Source organism: Vanacampus margaritifer, chromosome 13 (assembly GCF_051991255.1).
Source record: "Vanacampus margaritifer isolate UIUO_Vmar chromosome 13, RoL_Vmar_1.0, whole genome shotgun sequence".
Taxonomy (NCBI): domain Eukaryota; kingdom Metazoa; phylum Chordata; class Actinopteri; order Syngnathiformes; family Syngnathidae; genus Vanacampus; species Vanacampus margaritifer.
The window spans coordinates 3,862,150-3,885,117 of NC_135444.1; the positions used below are offsets into that span (position 1 = coordinate 3,862,150).

Below are 22,968 nucleotides of genomic sequence, written 5' to 3' on the forward strand. Positions count from 1 at the left end.
AACAACTTTGAGGAGGATGGTAGGAACACTGCCACACAAAAAACTACAAATGTGCAGACTGCTTTATGGCATACGTCACTTCCCCCTTTACCCATTTGTTATAAAGATAGAAGTCAATTTGAATGTCGACGCATGATTACTGCTTTCCTGACAGAAGCTGCAAAACAACTGAAATTTCTTCTCAGGAAAAAGAAAAAGGGAAGCTACCTGGACAAAAGGACAGTCAAGGATCAACATTAGCCAGGTTTTCACTCGCTGGTATGAGCTCAAAAACGACGCAACGCTTTTCTTCATGGGAAATGAGGTCTTCCTTCAAACATAACATTACCGCTTTTTTCCATATTCTGCCGCCATAATCAATGTAAACTGAAAGTTCCTTAGTGTTGCTTTAAAGGGAAGGAAAGAAGTTAATGGCTCTGTGTGCCCTGGATTGGCTGGCAACCAGTTAAGAGTGTACCCCGCCTACTGCCTAAAGCCAGCTGCTACTGCCAGAAGCCAGCTGGGATTAGCTCCAGCGCCCCCCGCGACGCTTGTGAGGAATAAGCGGTTCAAAAAATGCCGCTTTGATTGTCCATGATTGAAGTTGACTGTAACCATTTTCTCATCCACAGCCCTCCTTCTCTAAGATTCTGCACCGACCTGTGCTTGTTTGTGACATTACCAACATCAGATCTACTCTAACCTAACTTCATGCAGAGTTAGGCCATGCAGCTCACAAGATTTACAAAACAGAGCCCTATGTTTCTGAGCTGGCCTTGGAATGCCTACTCTGCTTCGGGTGCTGCCCCCGTGACAAAAACAAAATACAAAACAAAACAAAAAACTGATAAGCAGAAGATGGATAGACGGATATCTCTGAGCAAGCCTTCTAAATGTTTCCCCACTGTGAAGTAACAGTGCAGCTAATTTACATGATACTGTCTCCGTATTGAGTTTCCTGAGCCATGAAGACAGACACACACACTAAATTGACAAAAACAGGAGTAAACCAGAATGCACACAGCAAACGAAGGACAAAGAAAGGATTCAGCAACCTTGTGGTGTGCTGGCAAACCTTAAGATGAATTGTAACTGCACACAGGTGTGCAATGTGCATTACCCTGCGCCATCTAGCGGGAGAAAAGAGAACCACTGGGAAACTGACAAAAACAAAACACTACAGAGACTGAACAGGACATAGACACAGGCAGAAAGACACAGACAGATGGACATTGAAAGCAGTGGGGGCCTGTGTTTGGCACCATGTCTTGTTTTGGCCTATTCTTCAAAATAAATGAAATGTGAATAACATGAATTGGCTTTTGTGGAATTTAAAGGCCTAGATACACCAATCCGACGTCGGCCAAATGTGGCGAAGCCTACCCCCTGTGGCTTTGACCCAGACATCGGCACGTCGCGAAGAAAAATTACGTAAATACACACCGCACCGACCCCGACTTTTACGTACATTCAGCGCATGCGTGAGAAGTAATTCCCTTCCATACCATCGGAGGCGGTAGTCATTATTCCTAAAGGCAACCGGAAACCGAGCGTGTTTTGAAGGTATTGTTAACCATGTCGTTAGCCAGCTAATGTGAAAAAGTAATTTATTTACTAATTACAAACAGTTGCTATCCTTCTGAAAATGTACTTGATGAGTAAAAGGAAAACATAGTTGGATGTTTCCTCCTATGTCAATTTGAATAAGCTAATGTTAAGCTAATGGAGCCAAAATGTGCAGACATCGGCCAGTTGACTCTCTGACTTGTCCTGCGTCGAGTCCACAGTGTTGAGTATCACTGATACACACTATCATGTTGCTGGTCCTCGCTGACATGATTGAACCTTCTGTCATATTGTTGACTGGCAGTCTGCAGCGTTCGTCTTATCAAATTCAAATTATCCTCTGTAGTGGCGGCGCTCATTGACCTCATATTTACAGTTTGTTATAATCTAGCCAATTACACATCATGTGTTAGCATTACGTCGAGCCAATCACAAACTGGGATGTAGGGAACCTGTGCGTATTGCTTCATATGATTGACGGAGCCAGGAGACATTGTCAGCCGCTTTTTTTCTTCCAGGTCAAGTATTTTAATCATTTTCATGCATTAAAAAAAATCTAAAGTAACGTCCTTGTTTTGAAAATGTATCAAGTAAAGAGTACAGATACTCATGTAAAAATGTAACGGATAAAAGTAAAAAGTAGTCTAAAAAATAAATATTCAGGAAAGTATAAAATACTGAAAAAAATATTCAAGTATAGTAACAAAGTATTGGTACTTCGTTACTTCGCAGCCACCAGCATACTGGTAGCCATATGCTGGTCTATCATAAAATTTATATATATATATATATATATATATAAAATCAGGGAATAGAGGGGTATCACAATTAGTGCTTAACCTGCCTTATATCCTTTACCATGTTGTCAAAATCCCATTAGATGACATGATTTCATAAGTGAAAACAGTCTGTTTACTTGGACACTATTGCTCCTGTGTAATATAAATGTTTTTAAACTTAGGACCTACCTCACAGAGTTTGCCGAGTACATTTACAAAAATGTGATACTCAGTGTGTGTAATATTTTGTGACATTTTGTTGTTGGAGGTGGTGATGGCATAGCTTATAGTTCCTCTGAGTGAGACTAAACTCAGACAAGAGTTCTCTGCAAATTTGTGAGAAAGTTTGTATTAAATTCCCATTTCCCCTCATTGTGTGGTGAACTGGCACGGCTCCACACGCACTGATCTTGCAGGGCCCAGAGAGCCTATAGGCAAGGCTATCACTCACACCTTCCAAGACCCCTGAATGGAGTGTGTGATATTGTTGGGGCTGTGCCTATACATTTCTTAAATGCCCTGTAAATCGGATTTCCCCCAAAGATAAAGGGCCATAAAATCTTGAGAAGTCACTTGTTTTCAAAGCAATCTTTCTTTATGTCAAACTAAAAGCTCAAACACTATTATCGCAGAACATTCTGCTTTCATTTACACTAATTTTGCTCCCCGAAGAGAGCTGGGATAGGCTCCAGCACCCCCTTGAGAGTGATAAGCGGTTCGGAAAATGGATGGATGGATGAATCAGGAGCCCTTTTGTGCCTGGTTTAGTTTCTAAACATAAGAAGATATAGAGGATGTATCTAATCGAGATATATTAAAGCAACTCTTAGGAACTTTTCAACATTTCACATTTCTCTTGCTGATAGATAATTGGTACCTTTGTAATGGCCTGAGGGGGACTGTATCACATTTACTGGCACTAAACAACTTTGAGGAGGGTGGCAGGAACCCTGCCACACACAAAAAAACTACAAATGTGGGCATACGCCACTTCCCCATTTCCCAATTCATTACAAAGATGGAAGTTAGAACATCTACTCGCGATTGTTGCCGCCATGGCAGAAGCTGCAAAACAACTGAAAGGTTTTGTTTTGTCTGAGGAGACAAAAAAAAAAGAAAGAAATGAAAAAAAGGGAAGGGCTACTAGTTTGCTGCACACATCTTGAAATAACAAATTTGCTCAAATTACCTTTAATAATTGTATTATTTGAGCCCTACTGATTTAATTGGACAATATTAGTTATTTCATGGAAAATACAAACACAAATCATGTATAGTGCAGGAGTTACCTAACTTTAGGAAGCAGAGAGCTACTTCTTGGGTACTGATTAATGGAAAGGGTTACCAGTTCTAGACACACACATCTGAAATAACACATTCGCTCAAATTACATTCAATAATTGTATTATTAGGGCCCGACATATTTAACCGGACGGTATTAGCTATTTTTAAATTGTCAAAAATTAGGGGGGTGGGGGGGGCTGTGGCTGGAGAAAGTTTTTTTTTTAACTATTGAGACAAAGTTAATGATGTTCAAATATCCCCCGGCTATGAAACACTAAAGGACAAAGTTTTGTAAAACAGTCAAATATTCTTCCTGCAATTGATATTTGTATTGTTGTAAATGCTAAGGGTGTCATGTTTCAGTTCTGTGGCGATTGGATTTTTGTCTGTGGTTGGTCTTTTTGTCATATGCTCCTGGTTTCTTCCCTTGTCTCGTTATGTCTAACCACATCCATCTGTGTGTGTCTTCCCTTGCCCAGGTGTGTCTCATTAGTGTTTGTGTATTTAGTCTGTTGTGTGGGTACATTGTTTACGTTAGGTATGGAAGTTCGTGTGTCAAGTCTTTGTCACTGCCAAGTTGTTTTTGTCACAGCCACGCCGTCGATCTTCATCACAACCACGCCGCCGTCGCCATAGCCACTCCACAGCAAGTCAAGTCAAGGCAAGGCAAATCAGGTTCCTTCACGTCACACTTGTTCCAGTCACGGTGACCAGTCTAGTCTTGTCCCGTCCAGTCATGGCGACCAGTCCAGTCACGTCATGTCCAGTCATGGTCATGGTCATGTCATGTCCAGTCTGCTCACCTTTTCCCCTATGTTTCATTAAAGTACCACGCATTGCACTTGATTCAGTTTCACTTTCTTATTTTCCTGCATTTGTGTCCGCTAGTCCTCAATCACTCACGTCCCACATGACAGAGGAAGCAAAAATAAATAAATAAATAAACACACGCACACAAAACATTATTTTATTCATTATCATTACCCGAGGAATAGTGGCATAGTGATATTTATTAATTTTCTTTTATATTCCATGCTAAAATTCTGTAATGCTGCAGCACGTTACACGTCCTATATCTTCACATTGTTGTGTCTGAAATGTCCACACGCTGTATGTGTTTATGATTTTAACATGTAAGTGAACTTGACAAAAAAAAAAAAAGGATTTGTTTAAAGAATGATACCAGCAGGCAATTTTTTATTTGTAATTTGTGCTGTTTGTATAGAGGTTGTAAAAATGACCACGAATATTATTCCGATCATCCGCCTATCATGTTCACAAGTCCATGCAACATGTCCACATAATGTATATCCTTATGCTTTTAACACTTTCCAAAAAGTAGTTCCCCAATTTTCCAGTCCCCATGAAAAGAAAACACCCGGCGGAATTGGGCAGGCTGACACCGCACGTCACCTGTCGCTAACCCCAATCTGCCAGTCTGTATATGGTGAATATAAACTCTGGAAATGGTGATGAGGGTGATATGGGTCCATCAGCAGATGCAAAATAGGCTGACCTTTCTGCCTGACACCAAACAAACCCTCCATGGTGACCTCACAGGTAGCTGTACCGAATGCAGACACGCAACTCATTACTGGTGTTGTGGAAAGGCTCTGAATCGGACTAATCCCAATCATAACAGCAAGGAGTCGACCTTCATATCTAACATGGAGAAAGGGCAGAGAGCCCCTCCAGGGGGATCATACGGGATAACACATTTTCTGACAGTCAGCAGACTCTCAGGCAAGGCAAGCAAAATATGTGGGTAGTGTTTTCCCCAACACAATTAAATGTTGTTGGCTGAATTTGGACTGTGTTATACAGTACATATCAAATCATGTACAGCTGAAATGTGATCTGAGTGAGAGAGAGTGCGAGAGAGAGAGAGTGAGTGAGATGAGCTATTGTTGCTTGTTCACAGTGTCCAGAGAACTTGAGCCAGACTCAGGAAGAGGGACTGCTGCTCCAGGCTGATATGTGTGTGAAGGAAGTGGAGGCAGTACAGGGGCAGGAGTCAACCTACAGGCAGGAAAGGCCTGCAGAGGTAATGGCAGTTATGGAGTTACAGGGTGGAGGGTATCAGCTCCTGTGTAAAACATAGTTTTTGTTGTACTTACCGGCACAGCTATGTACCTGTGCAGGCCAAGAGAACTGCACAAATGGAAATCAACCTAACTTTTTTTAACAGATGTGCTGCTTTTAATACCGTGACACGACGATATTGTGGCAGTTTTAATATCGCGATATCACGCTATTGCCGTTATTGTTACATGAGTTTTAACCTGACATACACATGGTTGATTATTCAGATGTACAGTGCAACGATATCAACAGCACAGGAACGCTCAAATGTAAGCAGAGAAACACAGTTTAGATTGAGCTCAATCACAATGAGACAAACACAAACATTCGAACCAACAATACAGTTTCTGTATACTTTTACTCTCACTATACTGTTTATTGGTTGGTGCAATCTAGCTACTGTAACACTAGTTTACAAATCCTGTACATTGAGGAAAGTTCAATGTTACCACCATCAATTTCAAATGAGCCTACTGCTGAATCTGGGTAATCAAGAAGCATTCAAGACACAATTTATAAATGAAATTATGTGTGCAATTGTAGAAACAAGGTCATATTTCACTATCATGATGGATGGAAAACCTTTTTAAAGGTATATACATTTGTAGCTGTTTCCTTCAATGTTCAGATTAAAAGCAGATGTTAAATTGCCTTGTTCATGTTATCACATTTCCAGACGGAGACCATAAGGACTTGCAAAATGGGGGTGAAAATGCATACAATGTGAAGCTGTCACCTTGTAAGTTTTCAGAAAGGTAACTTTGTAAGGCAAAAAGAAAACATGAGTTCAACTTGGATCAGTACCATCTCATGGTGATATTTAATGGTCACAATGTGAGTTGTTTGTTATATGACTTTTCCTCAAGTCTGCCTCGCTATTGTTCTGTACAGTGTGACACGTGTTGTCATTTCCTCCTTTAGAGGATTTCGCAAAGCTGTCCTATCTTCCTTTCAGAGACAACCATGGCCTGAGACCTCCACCAACTACTTGAGATGATAAATAGCAAGCATCCCTTGGTAGCAAAAATATAGAAAGCCCCTGAACACTCTCCCCTGCACCTAAGCAAAAGATTCTAAATTTGTTTACAATGGTATGGAAATGGTCTCTACCATGTGGCTGCTGTTTGTAGGCAATTACAAATGAAGAAATTACTTCTATATGTAAGTGAATTTGACAAAAATGTGGGATTTGTTTTAAGAATGATACCACCACACATTTTTTTATTTGTAATCTGTGCTGTTCGTAAGGAGGGTGTGAAAATGACCATGAATAATATCCGATCATCCGCCTGTCCATGGTAATAGGAAACCTTAAATTCAAACCATCTCCCAACCAGAGCTCCCATATTTTCCATGTTGACCAAATTAATTGTTCAATGATTAAATGTTATTTGATCTTCAGTTAAAGTCTAAACTGATTAGTAACTAAAAAGAACAGACAGCAAAATGATACAACAAAAAATTCTCAAATGAGTTTTTACAAAAAAAGAAAAATTCAACGGAGGTATAATTTGACTGTCGCAGCACATCCTTGTCCCAACCAACTTCATCAAGATGCATAGTTGAAGTACTGTATGTTGGAACATGCAGAAGGAAAAGGGAAGAGTGACTGAGTGGGAGAAACAAAGATACAGAGAGAATGGACCAGTGTCCAGGAAGTGGCTCTATTGTTTTCAGGGTCACCTGGTTTTCCTTTCAGGAGCCACCCAATGTCTACTCTGTCCCCACATGCTGTACATCTTAAATAAACAAAAGCTACGGTATCTCATCTGTTTTCTTCTCCTCAGCCTAATAAAACACTTCCTCACACACACGCCACCTGAAAATCAAACAAACCATTTTTTATGATAATTTACTATAGCCTACAATATGTGTGTATAGTGTTCCCTTTGCTGTTCCGTTATTGCGGCTTCACTCTATCGCAGGTTTTCATTTGTGACCATAATTTCATCTATTGCAGTTTTACCTCACTATTTTGTGTGTGTGTGACCCCCCCCCCCACACACACACACCCCTCGCAAAAAACGAAGATGAATACAAAAAGTTCGCTCATAACTCATAACGTTGCTCATATGTGTCATTCAGTTAAAAGTCACACTAACCCACTGCGATTGTATCTTTGCCTATAATGTGACACAGGCTTCTGATTAAAGTAAGCCATTTTAAGATAAAAAGACAAACTTTAACATAGTTATTGAGGTGACACTCCGTCGTCCCTTCCATGCCCTCCAATGCAGGGAGCTCTCCGCTCACATTATTTTCTGAGCGCAGCCTCTAAGCACTTTAGTATTTATTCTTAATTTTGCATTTTAAAAGTTGAATTTATTACATGTAACAAGTGTTGAAAGGGGCGAGTATGGATGGTTGTTCGTCTATGTGTGCCCTGCAATTGGCTGGCCATCAGTTCAGGGTATACCCCGCCTACTGCCCGAGGCCAGCTGGGATAAGCTTTAGCACTCCCGCGACCCTTGTGAGGAAAAAGCAGCTAAGAAAATGGATGGATGGATGAATGGATGAAGTGTTAAAGGGGAAGTCAACCTAAACATTTTTTGACAACAATATGTTTTTTTGTGACCTAACTAGTCTAAATAACATTCTTCATATGTGGAATATGAGTTAAGCAGCAAAATACAGCCGTTTTTATCCCTCTCAGGGGACGGCCATTTTGCCACTTGTGGTCGACTGAAGATGACATCACAGTTGTTCAGGGTTCAGGCAACGACCAATCACAGCTCACGTGTTTTCTGAAGCTGAGCTGTGATTGGCTGCTTAACTCATATTCCACTAACACATTATTAACCAGAATACAGTATTTAGATTAGTGGGGCTGCATAGAACATATTACTGTCAAGATTTTTTGGGGAGGTTGACTTCCCCTTTAAGAAGTGTGGGAGCCGTGTGAAGGGGTTCATAATGGCTTATTAGGGGCGTTATATTCCCACCCCTCATAAAAGTCAACCTCCATTTTGCAGATTTCACCTATCGCGGCATTTTAAAAAAAAATGTAAATCCTGCGATAAATGAGCAGGCTGGACAAAGCAATAGTTAAATGGCAATATCCTGTTGTTGAATCATACACTATCTGGACAAATGTGATTGAACACACCATTCAATTAGTCATGGTTTGCCTCACCATGCAAAGGGTACGACCTTTTCTGTTCCAGTGCACAAACCAAGGTTTTTTCAATTTGGGTTACGCCTGTGTTGTAAGAAGGGAACTCCATTGGAGACCAATGATTCCTTGTAGTTGCAAGGGCTGGGGGAATAAAATTGGGGGCAGAGCATCCAGCTATCCATTTTCAATACCACTTTAACCTGTTTAGGGTGGTGGGAAGAGCTGATCTTAGCTGACTTTGGGCAAAAGTTTGATGTGAGGGACTACATCCTGTCTGGTCACAAATCATTTACAGGAGAGGGGGCAGAGCAATATATATATTTTTAAAATCATTTCCATTTTCTGAAAGTGTAATAGTATGGTAGCCTATCCAAAAACCTTCTCATCATTCAATCTATTTCTAGTCTGGTGCAAATGGATAACACTACCTGCACTAAATGGAGCACAAACACCAGGTAGGCGGGAGCACACCTTAACTCCCAAGTTACTCATTAACAGCCCTTCAGGCAAGTAGCTGCAGGGCACGCCTCCTTCAACCTTTGCACGACGGTTCTCAGTTTTATAAACAGACAAATTGAGTGAATCAGAAACCAGAGAGACAGCGTACGGCACATAAACTCCGTAAAGGCAGCAGCAGGCCCGATTTACTGGTGATCAGGTATTGAAACCCTCTGAATTGTCTGTTGCCTTGGTTGTTCATTGTTGTTTTCTGATATTTATGAGTTATTTATAATGGAGAGTCCATCAATTCATGTAAGCCTGATTTCTGATTTGTTAAATATCTAATGTGTTAATTGGTAATCTCATCTCCCCACACTTTGACTAAGGTATAAAGCCTATTGTCAGTCATATTTTTTGTGCAACTATTAAATCAAATACACAGTTAACTATTTGCAAAAAGATAATGCCGACTGACATGTTGGCATTATCCCTTTATTGTTTGTACTCCAAACAAAGAGTACTGAATCATGCACTCCTTCTTCAATGTAAGACAAAAATAAAAGTAACCAGAAAAGCTTATACATTACGTCTTTAGCATCGACTCGCTTCAATGAAACGGTTGACAAAATTTTTTAAAGTTGTCACTTGTATATATATATTGATGTATTGTAATTTCACAAATATTTGTCTGTTATTTAATGGAATAAAATCTAACATTCAACTTTAAAACCCTTAAAAAATGGAAAAAAAATATTTACTGAAAAATTAACAGTAAAAATATGTCATTTTAACATAATTTCTTTGTGAATTTACCTTTTTTTTTAAGTGAAAATAACTACAATTTCTGTAATATCCTATAGATGGTAGTATTCATGGTATTAACATTTTTTTTGAAAGGTAATCTTATGAGATGTACACTGAAATGTTTTTTGTAAAAACAAAACAAACAAAAAAAACGTTAATTTTCCAGTAGCTAGGGCGCCAGAAAAATACTGTGAAATAACAGAAAATTACCTTCTCTTAAATAAAAAAATGACAAAACCATTTACAAATGTAGGTTCAAATACTTGTACAATATTGTAAATATCCAAACTACTTCTGAATCCTTTTCTTTCACGCTACAGTTCCAATAGCCTGCAGTGGTGTAGATCTCATGTGTGCTTTGCCTTTATGTGGACAGAACAGGAAGAGATAAATGTGCCCTGTGCTTTGTTTACAAGCCTACCAAAGAGAATGGCTGGTGAAGACAAAAAGGAAGAGGCCTTATGGCTGCAAATATAAGGCCAAATCACTGGTGAGATTGAGAGAGATATGTGCTTTTATAAACATAAACAAAACCCTTTTGACTATCCTCAAAGGGAGAAAACATGAAGACTAAGGCATGCAAATGTCTAGCAAAACACCAAAAAGTCAATGGGAAAGGTGCTCTTAATGAATTTTTACACTAAGGATAGGGAACCCTGATCCTCGGGTGTCCTGCCTGTGTCCAGGGTTGTGTCCAAATTTGCACACTACTCCCTATATAGTGCACTACCGCACCATTTTGGTGAGGTGTCCAAATGTCCAAAAGAAAAAATGTAGTTCAATGAAGTTGGAACTGGCGACTCGCCAAAATTGGATGGGCCGTTTGGGAAACACACAAAATTCTCTCTTTTTTTTTTTCTGGAGAGCTCAGTATTGTTCATTCGGTAATTTTACCGATCTGACATGTCATCATCATTGCTCTATTTTTTAAATATATATTTTTTATATATATATTTTTTAAATAAATTTTTATTTTGTATGTGGGTGAGTATGTGTATGTGCGTGTGTGCGTGCGAGTGAGTTCATTAGTTCACCTAAAACCTATTAAAAAATTCCATACCGTTCATCTAAACCAAACACTTCAGAATCCAGCGTGAGTCGTGAGGCCGTCAGGAGACCCGAGGTAGGACCAAAGAAAAGAAAAGGAAAGTGGGACACGGACAGGGGATCGCAGCACTGCTCTATACTATAGGGCTCGCCCCCCGGATACTGGGGCCCGCTCGAGGTGCCAGGAGGTCCACCGGAGCGGGGGGGGGGGGGCACAGCACCAATCCACCCACCCGGCCCGGCCCCCGGAGCCCCGAGACCCGGGCCACAGATGGCCCAGGGGAGGGGGAGGAAGGCAGACAGGGGAGAGAGAAGGGACGGGGGAAGGAGATGACAAGAAGGGCAAGGGGCAGCGGCAGGGCCGCAGAGAGAGCGGGAGAGGAGGAGGAAGGGTGATGAGGGAGAAGGGACAGGGAGGCAGAGAACAGGCGGGTAGAGGCGATGAGGGAGAGGCAGCAAGGGGGAGGAAGGGGGAGGGGAGAGGGAACCATGGGGCACCCCGGCGGCCCGCAGGCCCCGAACCGCGTCGCCGGGCCCGGAGCGACGGACCGCGCCAGGGCGGCGCCACCCCGGACACCAGGGAGAGCCCCGCAACGCAGCATCCCCCAAGAGACCCAGGGAACGGCCAAGACGCAGCCGCCACCCAGCAGCCAACAGAGGGGCAGAGCCGCCCACGCCCAGCCAGGGGGGGGGGACAGCACCTATAGAATTAACCCACTGTTATGCAGTGAATCCGAATATTAACCCTTAGTGCCCATTGGAGGGGAATCTTCAGGAGTTGGTGATTAAGGTGTCGATTGATGTAGTCTGCTCGATCCTGCTGGTAGCAACTGGGTTCCTGACTATAAAAACACAACTATTAGTTACAAATAGCCAAATACAGAAACAGCAATGTAAGTTATCGCGATGTGGTGGCTTTCGCTAACAGGCAGAATTAAGTAACCAGATTTAGGTTAAAATATTCCATATACGTAGACCATGTTTCTATAAATTTTGATATTTGGTTTTTATTTGCGGCAGATTTTTTTTCTATTAAAAAGTGATTTATGAGGAGGTTAGACCATTGGTCGATATTCAGCGTTTGTTTATTTTTCCAGTTAACAAGAATTTTTTTTTTTGCGATAGTAAGGGCTACAAGTGTAGATTGAAATTGTTTATGTGGTAAGTCAGTTGTTGTTAGGTCACCTAGCAAACACAAGTTTGGAGATAAAGGTATCCTACAGTCCAAGATAGCGGAAAGTTTTTTCCAAGACTTTAGTCCAGAAATACAGACGCTCCCCAACTTACGAACGAGTTACGTTCCGAGCGATCGTTCGTAAGGTGAATTTGTTCGTAAGTTGCTTCAGTGCTATATTTTGTATTATAATTTATGTTTAAAGAGAATACGTACAGTACTGTACTACGTATGTTAGAGAGAGAGAGCGAGAGACACACACAGTATGTACATGTACATAATAAGATAAATAAAATGAAGTTTAACTTACTTTTGGAAGATGTATTCGATGCTTAAGGATTTGATGGAGGAGGAGGAAGAGGAGGATTTTATATCATGAGAGGTTCTTCGTCGTCGCTGGAATGGGCTTCAAAAGTTACTTCCTCCTCCGTAACTTCAATGTAGGAAGAAGTTGAGGGTCGAGGAGAAGAAGATGAGGGTTGATGAGTATCTTCCTTGGAGGATTTACTAGAAACTGGCCGAAAGAAGCGATCTAACGACGATTGCACAGTTTTCTTATTTTTTCATCATAAATGATGCGGTAGCACTGTATGGCATCATTCAATTGATTTGCAACCTTTGTGCAACGTTCAATATTTGGGTCTTGCTGCTCGAAGAGTGCGATGGCTTTATCTATGAGCGACAGGCGTTTCTTCTTCTTCCTCGACACGTTGCTGAGCCTCCAATGCTGGGTGAGCTCTCACAGCGCCAAGCGTCTGTATTAGCGGCGGAAAGAAGCACTACAGTACTCGGAAAAAGGTGCGCAATACAAAATCTAACTTACAGCATCTCTTTACGAACATTTTTTGACATGCACGCATGCGCGCAGACATGTTCGTATGTACCGTTGTTCGTAACTCGAATGTTCGTAAGTAGGGGAGCGTCTGTACATAACCGGAGTGCATAACCATAAAGCATGAAAATAAGTGTCTGTAGTGTTTTGTAAACACTGGAGACAAATATCGGAGTCTGAGAGTCCCATTTTCTTCATCATATATTGAGTAATATATGTTCTATGAATAATTGTATATTGGATAAGTTGTAAATTCGTGTGTTTAGTCATTTTTAATACGTTTTCACAAACTTGAATCCAAAAGTCAGATTCCGGAGCTATAGACAAGTCTGTCTCCCATTTCGAGATGGGTAAAGACATTTTATCAGTATATGAAAATAACATATATTTTTGAGAGTTTTTTGTTGTTGTTGGAGAAAGCTTGGTAATATCTTTAGCTAAAACAGGCGGTTGGAGGGTACCCCGAAGTGTTGTAATTTGTTTCTTTATCACACTTTTAACTTGCAGATAATGAAAAAAAATTCAGTTTTTTATTTTGTATTTTTGGAGCAAGGCTGTATATGATATAAACATATTATCTGAGAAGAGATGGTGGAGATGTGTAATTCCTTTCTGCTCCCACAAACCTAAATAAAACGATTGGTTGTTAAGTTGAAAGTCGGGGTTATGCCATAGGGGAGAAAGCCCGCAGAGCTCCACTTGGGCTTCCACCAGGCAGTCAGGGTGGCGGAAATCATTGGGTTTTTAAAACAATTGTGTCGCTTAATCGATGTTGTAATGAAGAGTAAATCTAGAAGTCTGAGGTTATTACAATCCTTCTGTTCTAGTTCCAGCCAACAGTTAGTATCTCTGTTGGGTTGTGCCCATAGAATGATATATTGTAGCTGGTTAGCTATATAGTGCATAAAATTTGGTGCCTCTAGACCTCCTTTGGATTTACTTTTCTGAAGAGTAGATAGACTAATCTTTGCTTTTTTTTTATTCCAGTAAAATTTTGTAACGGCCGAGTCCAACAACTGGAACCAGTAAGCCGTAGGTTTAAATGGAATCATTGAGGAAAAAATAGCTTATTTTGGGTAAAACTTTCATTTTAATGGTGGCTATTCGTCCTATTAGAGAAATAGGAAGATTATTCCAGCGCTCCAAGTCACTATAAATGCTATCCAGAAGTGGAGTAAAGTTTAAATGAATTAAATCAGTTAATTTAGGTGAGATTTTTATGCCTAAGTATTTTAAATTACCTATAGGAAATGAGTAGTGTGGGTCCTGGCTTGCAGGGTTCCATAAATTTTCTGTAATAGGTAGTAGTGTTGATTTTGTCCAGTTAATGGAATAATCTGATAAATGTGAGAATTTAGTTATTAAGTTAAATACTTCCCCTAACAAAATAGCAGGCTTTTCTAAATAAAGTAAAATATCATCGGCATATAGATTAATTTTATGTTCTATTACCACAGAGTGAATTCCTTGAATCCTTCTTTCCTGGCGTATAGCTAATGCAAGCGGCTCAATAAATATTGCAAATAATAAAGGGGACAGTGGGCATCCCTCTCTTGTGCCTCTCTGTAGAGTAAAACTCTGAGATATAATCCCATTAATAGTAACTGTAGCTTTAGGAGAATCATATAATACTTACACCCAGTGAATAAATGACTTCCCAAAGCCAAATTTATTTAAAACAGCAAAGAGGAAGGACCAGTTAACTTTGTCAAAAGCTTTTCCTGCATCCAATGATATAATAGCTGCCTTTTTATCATGCCGCTGTGACATGCTAATAAGGTTAAAGAGCCTCCTAATATTATTAGTAGAGTGACGATCTTTAATAAAGCCTGTTTGGTCGCTATGAATGATTGTCGAGATTACTGTTTCTAGTCTAGATGCAAAAGCCTTAGTGATAATTTTAATATCAGTGTTAATTAGTGAAATCGGACGTTAACTTGACGGAAGGGTGGGGTCTTTTTCTGGCTTTAATAAAAGTTTAATTGCTGCTGTATTCATGTGTGGGCGTATGTAACCATTAGTTTTAATTTCTGTTACTACTCTTAAGAATAGTGGAGGAAACATTAACCAGAAGTGCTTAAAAAATATAGCCGGATAACCATCCGGGCCAGGTGCTCTGCCATTAGGCATACTATCTAGAGCACTGTACAACTCGTTTATAGTAAGTGGCGCATCTAACATATCTTTATATTCAGTAGTTAACTGAGGTATGTTTAAGCTACTGAGGAATGCCTCAAAATGCTCTGAGTTAGGCTTGTTAGTTTCTGAGTATAGGTTGCGATAATAGTTGTAAAAAATTAGATTAATTTCTTCTGGTGATTTTGTGCATTCACCACCTTTAAGAGATTTTTCCCGATTGCGTTGAAGTTGGTTTGCAAGAAATTTACCTGATTTGTGATTATATTCAAAGTTGTTGTATCTCAATTGTTGTATTATAAACTCTGTCTTTTTAGATAGCATATCGTCTAACTGTATTTTTGTATTTTCTAAGTCAGTCCATATTTGGTTATTTGGGTTTATTGTGTACTCATCCGACAGTTGTTTAATTTTATCTTCCAAGTCTTTTTCTAATGTTTGATCCTGTTTCTTTTTATAAGATGAATATGATATAATTTTACCTCTAATTACTGCTTTCCCAGCTTCCCAGAGAAGAGATGGAGATAAGTCTGGAGAGTCATTTATTTCCAAAATGCCTGCCCACTCTTTTCTTCTAATTTTATCAAATGTCGGGGGTGGTTTAAAGGTATAATCAACTTGTAGGGAAAGGGAGACTGGTGCATGGCCGCTATAAATTCTCGATGGCCAGTGTCAGGTGTCTAGCTGTCTCTTTCACTATCCATCTCTGCCATGCATGAACCGGTATCACGCTGCATGCTGCCGTCCCCTCCCCTCCAGCCTCCAACTGCTTTACTGGTATAGAATCTTGGATGTATTATGGGTGAAATCAAAATCTTGACTATCACTGCCTCCAGCAAGAGTTTCGTAACAGGTCGCTTACAATGCAAGCAAGTCTAGGTTGCCAGATACTGTGTTAAATATTCCCCAAAATGAAAACTCTTTACTTCACTGTAAAATTGTGAGATTAGCGGGAGAAATGGCTGAGAAATGGAGTATCCCGTATGAATCGGAAAAAGTCAGCAAGTGTATGCAGCATAGCACTGACAATGTTGTAAAGTAATATAATATCTAAGCATATATAATACATATATAAGTAGTATTACCATGTATAGACAAATATAGTATGTTGAACTTACCAGCACCTGAAGTAGGTACACTAACACAATCTAGCCATTCCTGTAGAACTAGAACTAATTTCGGTTCTATGGCACTGCAAAATATGACCATGCTAAACATCGTTATCGCTACTTTTTTCACATGCTTTGAATCCTGCGACTAAAATAGGGATTTTTGCGAGCTAACAAGCTTCATAATCACCAATACATTAAGGCCCAATCCCAATTGTACCACCCCACAGTTGCCCTCAGTTGTGTGCATTCACAAGAAAGATATAGCGGTGTGAAAAAAGGCAAGAAACTGGCTTTGGAAAATACTGCTTAGTTAATATACCATGTAACAACGTGGGCATCTGCAAATTGTCTTTCTTTTTAAAATTTTGTGGGTGCAGCTTATATTAAGGTGAACTCAATAGTCAGGAAATTAGTTTACTTCTTTACAGTGTCTAAACCTTACCTTACATTTTGGCCAAGAAATTATCTAAACTAGAGAGTATTGAGAACCGAGACAAGACCAAGGCCGCATATATATATATATATATATATATATATATATATATATATATATATATATATATATATATATATATATATATATATATATATATATATGAAGGGTCTACTGTGTTTTTTAGGAAGCTGTAATGCATGTAATGTAGAAAAATAAATCTGTTCACGCCAACACAATGTTGTGGTTTTTGCTTAGTATTTTGTGTCAACAAGACCTAAGGAGGAGGGTTCCTCACTATGCGAGGCTTCCTGTTTGCGACACACTTTTCCTGTTGTGGTTCTTATCCTCAGGAGCTCCTGACAGTTCAAAATCAATTTGGCTTTCTGTATTCGAGAAATGCATGCAATGTCTCCATAGTCCATACATTTCACGATGACACAATGACACATGTGAGATTTAGAGATTTCGATTTAGGGCATTTGTTTGTTGTCTTTGCATGACAGACTAATAAAATATGTATTTACTTGCACAAATAATTCACAGCTCACAAGGATTTTTTTTTATTGTTTTAATCTTTACAGAATTTCATTTTAAACAGATACAATAAAGATTATAATAATGATTTATCTCCATGTATGTAATTTTTTTTTATTTTTTCACTCAGTCTTACTGAACATGAGGACGATCTACTCAGATGTGGAGAATTTTTCACTACTACTCTGGAGTGTTCTGTCATTCAACCTTGCCCTCTAGTGGTGTTCTGTGGCTACAACACCCTTCTGGTCAAGAGTGAATCCATACAACTTCCTCCATAAATAATCTCAGGAGATTCCAGTGAAGTGAGTTTGACCCGTTGAAGAACTGCAACCCAAGCACCAATTACAAAATTGGTAGTGTCACCTGGACTTGCATAAATGGGGCACACTCGTAAAACCCTTTATTAAAAGCTGGAAGTATTGCTCAAGAAGCTGCAAATCGAGTCACACAGGAACGAGCCAAGAAAAAGGAAATAGGGATGGAAGCATTGTCAAATATAAGCACACTACCCACAGCTACACCAGTTGTGAATGGTAAGGGAAATCAGCTACATTTATAAAATAATTTTGATTTAGTCTCATACTAAAACTTGAACATAGATGATCAAATATCAACTGAAAAGAAAATGTATTTTACTGTTGATGCCAAGATGTGATTTTGCTTTCTCAGACACAAGGAAGACCACCTCTCACAAGTGGGAGTTCCTGGTAGCCGTCTTGACCATTGCTATCTCCATGTCCATTCTAATGGCTCTCTTGGCTAAGTGTCAAGTGTTTCGACGCTACCTGGCCAGCTATCGGCACACTCGGTTGAGGGAGACAGAGACACTTAGCCAGTGTGAGCAGTCAGGTTAGTCCTCTACCCATTCAACTTAATGATTCATTATTGTTGATGTTTTGGTAGTCAAGATATCAAGCTATGCCAAGAGTAAAAAACAAAACAAAGGGCAGTTTGTCATAAAACCTGTTCATGTCATCTTTCATTGTGACTATTGAGCCTTCTACCCATTTTCAGCTGTGACAGGCTTCAGCTCATCTGAGACCCTAGCAAGGTTAAGCAGTGCTTAATTAAAAAAATATAAACGATGGTGTCATAGCAATTCATTCACCTGACTTTGGTGTAGGCAGTGTGGTAGAATGGTGGTCCATCTCCATAGGTGCCATGCGACTGAGTGGTCACCAAGCCAGGGTGTATAAATAATGGCAATAAATCTTATATAGCTGAAAAGCTTGTTTATCTCTTTTGTACGGAACATGCATTTGTGAGATGCGCAAGAGAAATTTCGGCAGCCGAAAGAAGGAAGGTTGAACGGTTTTCTGAGAATTGTGTGTGGTCCTTTAACTTTGTGTCGCCGAGATGCGACGTCATCTAGCGGCAGCCATTTAAAAAGCGCCACCTGATGACATCGCTCCGACGAACTTGCGTGTGTGTTATGGCTCCCTGCTTTTGTCACTAAACTCAGCTGTGATGTTTGGTAACAAATGCTCTCCTTTTTTGGTTCATATATGAAAAATAATATTTATTTAAAAAATAGTACACAGATACATTCAATACTTCTCAACAGGGATTCGAGCCACAAATTCACTTTAGAAGTTGGCAACTCTGCAAACAAGGGAAAGCGAGACCATTCTTCTTTTTTGTTTATTTTTTCAATTTTTTCGGAGTCCGAGCTGGAGTTTGGGCTTTGCTCGAAGGTGCCCTCCTCTTATTTTTGACAGTTTCCATCCCAGTTGTGTCGTACACTAGCTAACATAACACTACAGACGCTCCCCAACTTACGAACGAGTTACGTTCCGAGCGATCGTTCGTAAGGTGAATTTGTTCGTAAGTTGCTTCAGTGCTATATTTTGTATTATAATTTATGTTTAAAGAGAATACGTACAGTACTGTACTACGTATGTTAGAGAGAGAGAGCGAGAGACACACACAGTATGTACATGTACGTAATAAGATAAATAAAATGAAGTTTAACTTACTTTTGGAAGGTGTATTCGATGCTTAAGGATTTGATGGAGGAGGAGGAAGAGGAGGATTTTATATCATGAGAGGTTCTTCGTCGTCGCAGGAATGGGCTTCAAAAGTTACTTCCTCCTCCGTAACTTCAATGTAGGAAGAAGTTGAGGGTCGAGGAGAAGAAGATGAGGGTTGATGAGTATCTTCCTTGGAGGATTTACTAGAAACTGGCCGAAAGAAGCGATCTAACGACGATTGCACAGTTTTCTTCTTTTTTCATCATAAATGATGCGGTAGCACTGTATGCCATCATTCAATTGATTTGCAACCTTTGTGCAACGTTCAATATTTGGGTCTTGCTGCTCGAAGAGTGCGATGGCTTTATCTATGAGCGACAGGCGTTTCTTCTTCTTCCTCTTCGACACGTTGCTGAGCCTCCAATGCTGGGTGAGCTCTCACAGCGCCAAGCGTCGGTATTAGCGGCGGAAAGAAGCACTACAGTACTCGGAAAAATGTGCGCAATACAAAATCTAACTTACAGCATCTCTTTACGAACATTTTTTGACATGCGCGCATGCGCGCAGACATGTTCGTATGTACCGTTGTTCGTAACTCGAATGTTCGTAAGTAGGGGAGCGTCTGTACATGTCCGTGGGGATGAGCATGATGCCACCCGCTATCACTCCACCCATCCCCGAATATTTCACACTGAAGGAAACATACAAGCTGATAGGTGCAGTCAGTTTGGTGGAGCATGATGTAAAGAAAAATGTTAACATTAAAAGGAACCCTGACTGTAATGTCAAGTTTGCGGCTTGCTCCCAATAGATGCATGCGGGCCCCCTAAATCTCTGGGATCATAAATATGAATACCGATACATGTATTCCATTACTCAGCAAGCCTGACACAGCTGTGATGGGTCAAATGCAGAAGTCAAATTTTTGTGATGGGTCAGATGCAGAGGTCAAATTTCAAAAAAGATTATTTCTTTTTTAGTGGACTAGCTACGTATGTTACTGGATGAATACATGTAAAATTTTAGAAAAGAGAGTCAGAGAGAAAGAGAGAGTCAAGAGTTATTTTACAGTATTCAATCACACTGTATTCTATACTACAACATGTACAGTATATAAGCCTTTCTTTCTTTACCTGTTAGAACTAAAAACATGCTGTGGTGTCCAGGTTTGGAAGTGGAGTTTGATATGAATGGAGAAAGTGAAATGAACCCTCACCATCCTGTTAGTGCTGAAGATGATGATGGCTTCATTGAGGACAACTATATCCCGACAAGTGAAAGAGTGAGAGCTGAAAGAGCAGCAGAGAACTTGGATGATATAGAGGGAGAGATGGATGTGATTGAATTCACCATTACATAGAAGTACATTTTCGCTTCATTTGCTACACAAATTCCTGAACCCTCAAGAGAATCCTCATGTCCACTCCTGCATTTTTTTTAAAATATATATTCTCTGTTGCATATTTTAATGACCACCTGTGTAGTTAACAATTGAAGCATTTGGACATTATCAAGCACTTTATTACACCTGCATTTTAAGGACACAATGATAATAAGTGTCATTCAAGGGTGCAGACCTTTAAAATTGTTTTTGAGATATGAAGCCAAGAGCAACATGCCCCATTTATTTTAGGCTTTCAGAGAAAGGATATTTTATCACTTAAAATCAAAGTCATAAAATTTGAAGACAATTGTAATGATGAGCTGGAAGCAATCAATTTCTTTGCATCATTTCAGAGTGACTTGATTGATTTTGGAGCACAGGCCATGCAGGGTACATATTTTTGCTTGACTAAAAATGCAGTAATTAATAATAAAAGTGTCTATTGTATTAATGTAAGGGTATAAAAACAGTATGAAGAAAGAGGCAAAATCTAAAATCAGTACTGAAGCAAGTTGTCATCTTCCACTTTACCTTTCAGACACATCAGTTATTTCACTTTGGAAAAAAATTGAAACAGCATTTGTTTGTTACACAATTGTAACGTCATGCATCATTATTTAAAAAAATAAAAGAAAACTTTTCGCAAACAAACAAAATATTTGTGGATGCTTATTTTTCTGTCATGAGAATTTGCTTTGAGACAAACTCTATATGGACAAACAATAGTTAATCAATCAATTAGCCCATGAAGTGTTCCGGGTCCTGCATGTCTACTTTGAATAATAATAAAAAAATCAAAAATCAAATAATAATAATGCATCAGATTTCACATTGGATACATTATTCATACACTCGCACATTCACACCCTGGTGGCGGTAAACTACGTTAGTCGCCACAACTGCCCTGGGGCAAACTGACGGAAGCGTGGCTGCCAGTGTGCGCCTACAGCCCCTCTGACCACCACCAAACATTCGCACCAGTGTAAGTAGCACTTTTCCCATGTATAGCCCATATGAAACCTAGACATCAGTGGCCAGTTCTTACCCATGTCCACTTAGCGCACACAAAAGCCATACAAGAACCAGACATTGACCACTTCTAACCCCTGTCCCAAGACTTTATGAGCCTTAGACATGGATGGCCAGTAACCCACTTAGCCCAAACATAACCCAGACAGGACAGAGAAATGGGTGTCTAGTTCTAACTCATGCCCCCTTTGCCAATTTGTAAACCCATGTAACATTTCTTTGTGTTACCAGTTCCAACCGATTGCCAGTTAGCCAGTATGTGGCCCAGACATGCTTGGCCAGTTACTTTTGACCCAACTGTTTTTAGAGTGCACTTAGCCCACCCACAACTAAGACAGGATCCAGACATGGCGGACCAGTTGTAACCCATGCCCACGTAGCCCACACATAATAAATGGTGACTAGTTTTAACCCATACTCATTTAGCCAATATGAGACCCAGACATGGGTGACCAGTTCTACCCTTATTGCACCCACTACATTTGCCCAGTTCAAGCCCGTGCCCACAAAGACATGGAACCCAGTCTCATTGCCCACTTATAGCCCATGCCCACTTGCTACCCAGGAAGCCCGCATTTACCCCACATGGGTCCCAACTGCACATGTTGACCGGGTGAGTGACCATCCAGCTGATGGGAAATAACAAGCCAAGGCCTAGTGATGTTGGCACCCAAGTCTCAAGAAACACAGAATGTCAAGTTTACAATCAGGAGATATAGGGAGGTTTTCATAAAAAACAAAAAAACAAACATATTTGATTACTGTACGTACATTAAAATGTATCAGTTAAAGTGAGCAGGAGATTAGAGATCCGCTACATTATTAGAAAAATAATATTCCAATTTTGTTGCAATATTGCAATGTGTCTGTCAAAAGTGGATGGAAATTTCCACAAATTCAAATTGCTTGAGTTATCCGGTGGGCTGAAAATAGATTTACCTTCATACTTATATATTTATACGTCATGTTTCATGAGAGATGAGAGAACATCTTTCAACATTACATATTGTCATCAAATTAAAAATCAGATGTTACTGAAAAACAGGGACAGGGATAACATAGACTGAGTAACGTGACCTCGGGAGCATTTACTGCGACGGCAACAGATTTGGAGATGCTAGACAATCCCCATCCATGGCCATATTTAAGAGCATTGTTTGTTGGTGCTAAAAGTGATTATTGTGTATTGTCTTGTGCTGTCTTTTGTCATTCCCCTCAAAAATATCTTTCTAATCTGAAAATACACATGCAAGGAAGGTAT

General features: G+C 39.9%; 1 protein-coding gene across 2 annotated transcripts; it reads left to right on the plus strand.

Moving 5' to 3' along the window:
* Positions 1-4,162: 4,162 nt before the first annotated feature.
* Positions 4,163-21,328, plus strand: c13h1orf210 (chromosome 13 C1orf210 homolog). 2 transcript variants are annotated; one of them, XM_077584404.1, is made up of 6 exons: positions 4,163-4,283; positions 5,530-5,652; positions 6,367-6,429; positions 17,452-17,857; positions 17,994-18,173; positions 20,461-21,328. In XM_077584404.1, exons 4-6 carry the CDS (start codon positions 17,803-17,805, stop codon positions 20,652-20,654), a joined length of 429 nt encoding a protein of 142 aa, XP_077440530.1. In that variant the 5' UTR covers positions 4,163-4,283; positions 5,530-5,652; positions 6,367-6,429; positions 17,452-17,802; the 3' UTR covers positions 20,655-21,328. The 2 variants fall into 2 exon arrangements, with proteins under 2 accessions (XP_077440530.1, XP_077440529.1); XM_077584403.1 differs by lacking the exons at positions 4,163-4,283; positions 5,530-5,652; positions 6,367-6,429 and adding an exon at positions 9,374-9,463.
* Positions 21,329-22,968: the final 1,640 nt, after the last annotated feature.

Bases quoted from the DNA above. Each gene is read 5' to 3' on its own strand.
- c13h1orf210 (XM_077584404.1), top strand. From the start codon at position 17,803: ATGGAAGCATTGTCAAATATAAGCACACTACCCACAGCTACACCAGTT. The intron at 17,858-17,993 runs GTAAGGGAAATC...TTGCTTTCTCAG, and splicing joins AGCTACACCAGTTGTGAATG to ACACAAGGAAGACCACCTCT. The intron at 18,174-20,460 runs GTTAGTCCTCTA...TGTGGTGTCCAG, and splicing joins TAGCCAGTGTGAGCAGTCAG to GTTTGGAAGTGGAGTTTGAT.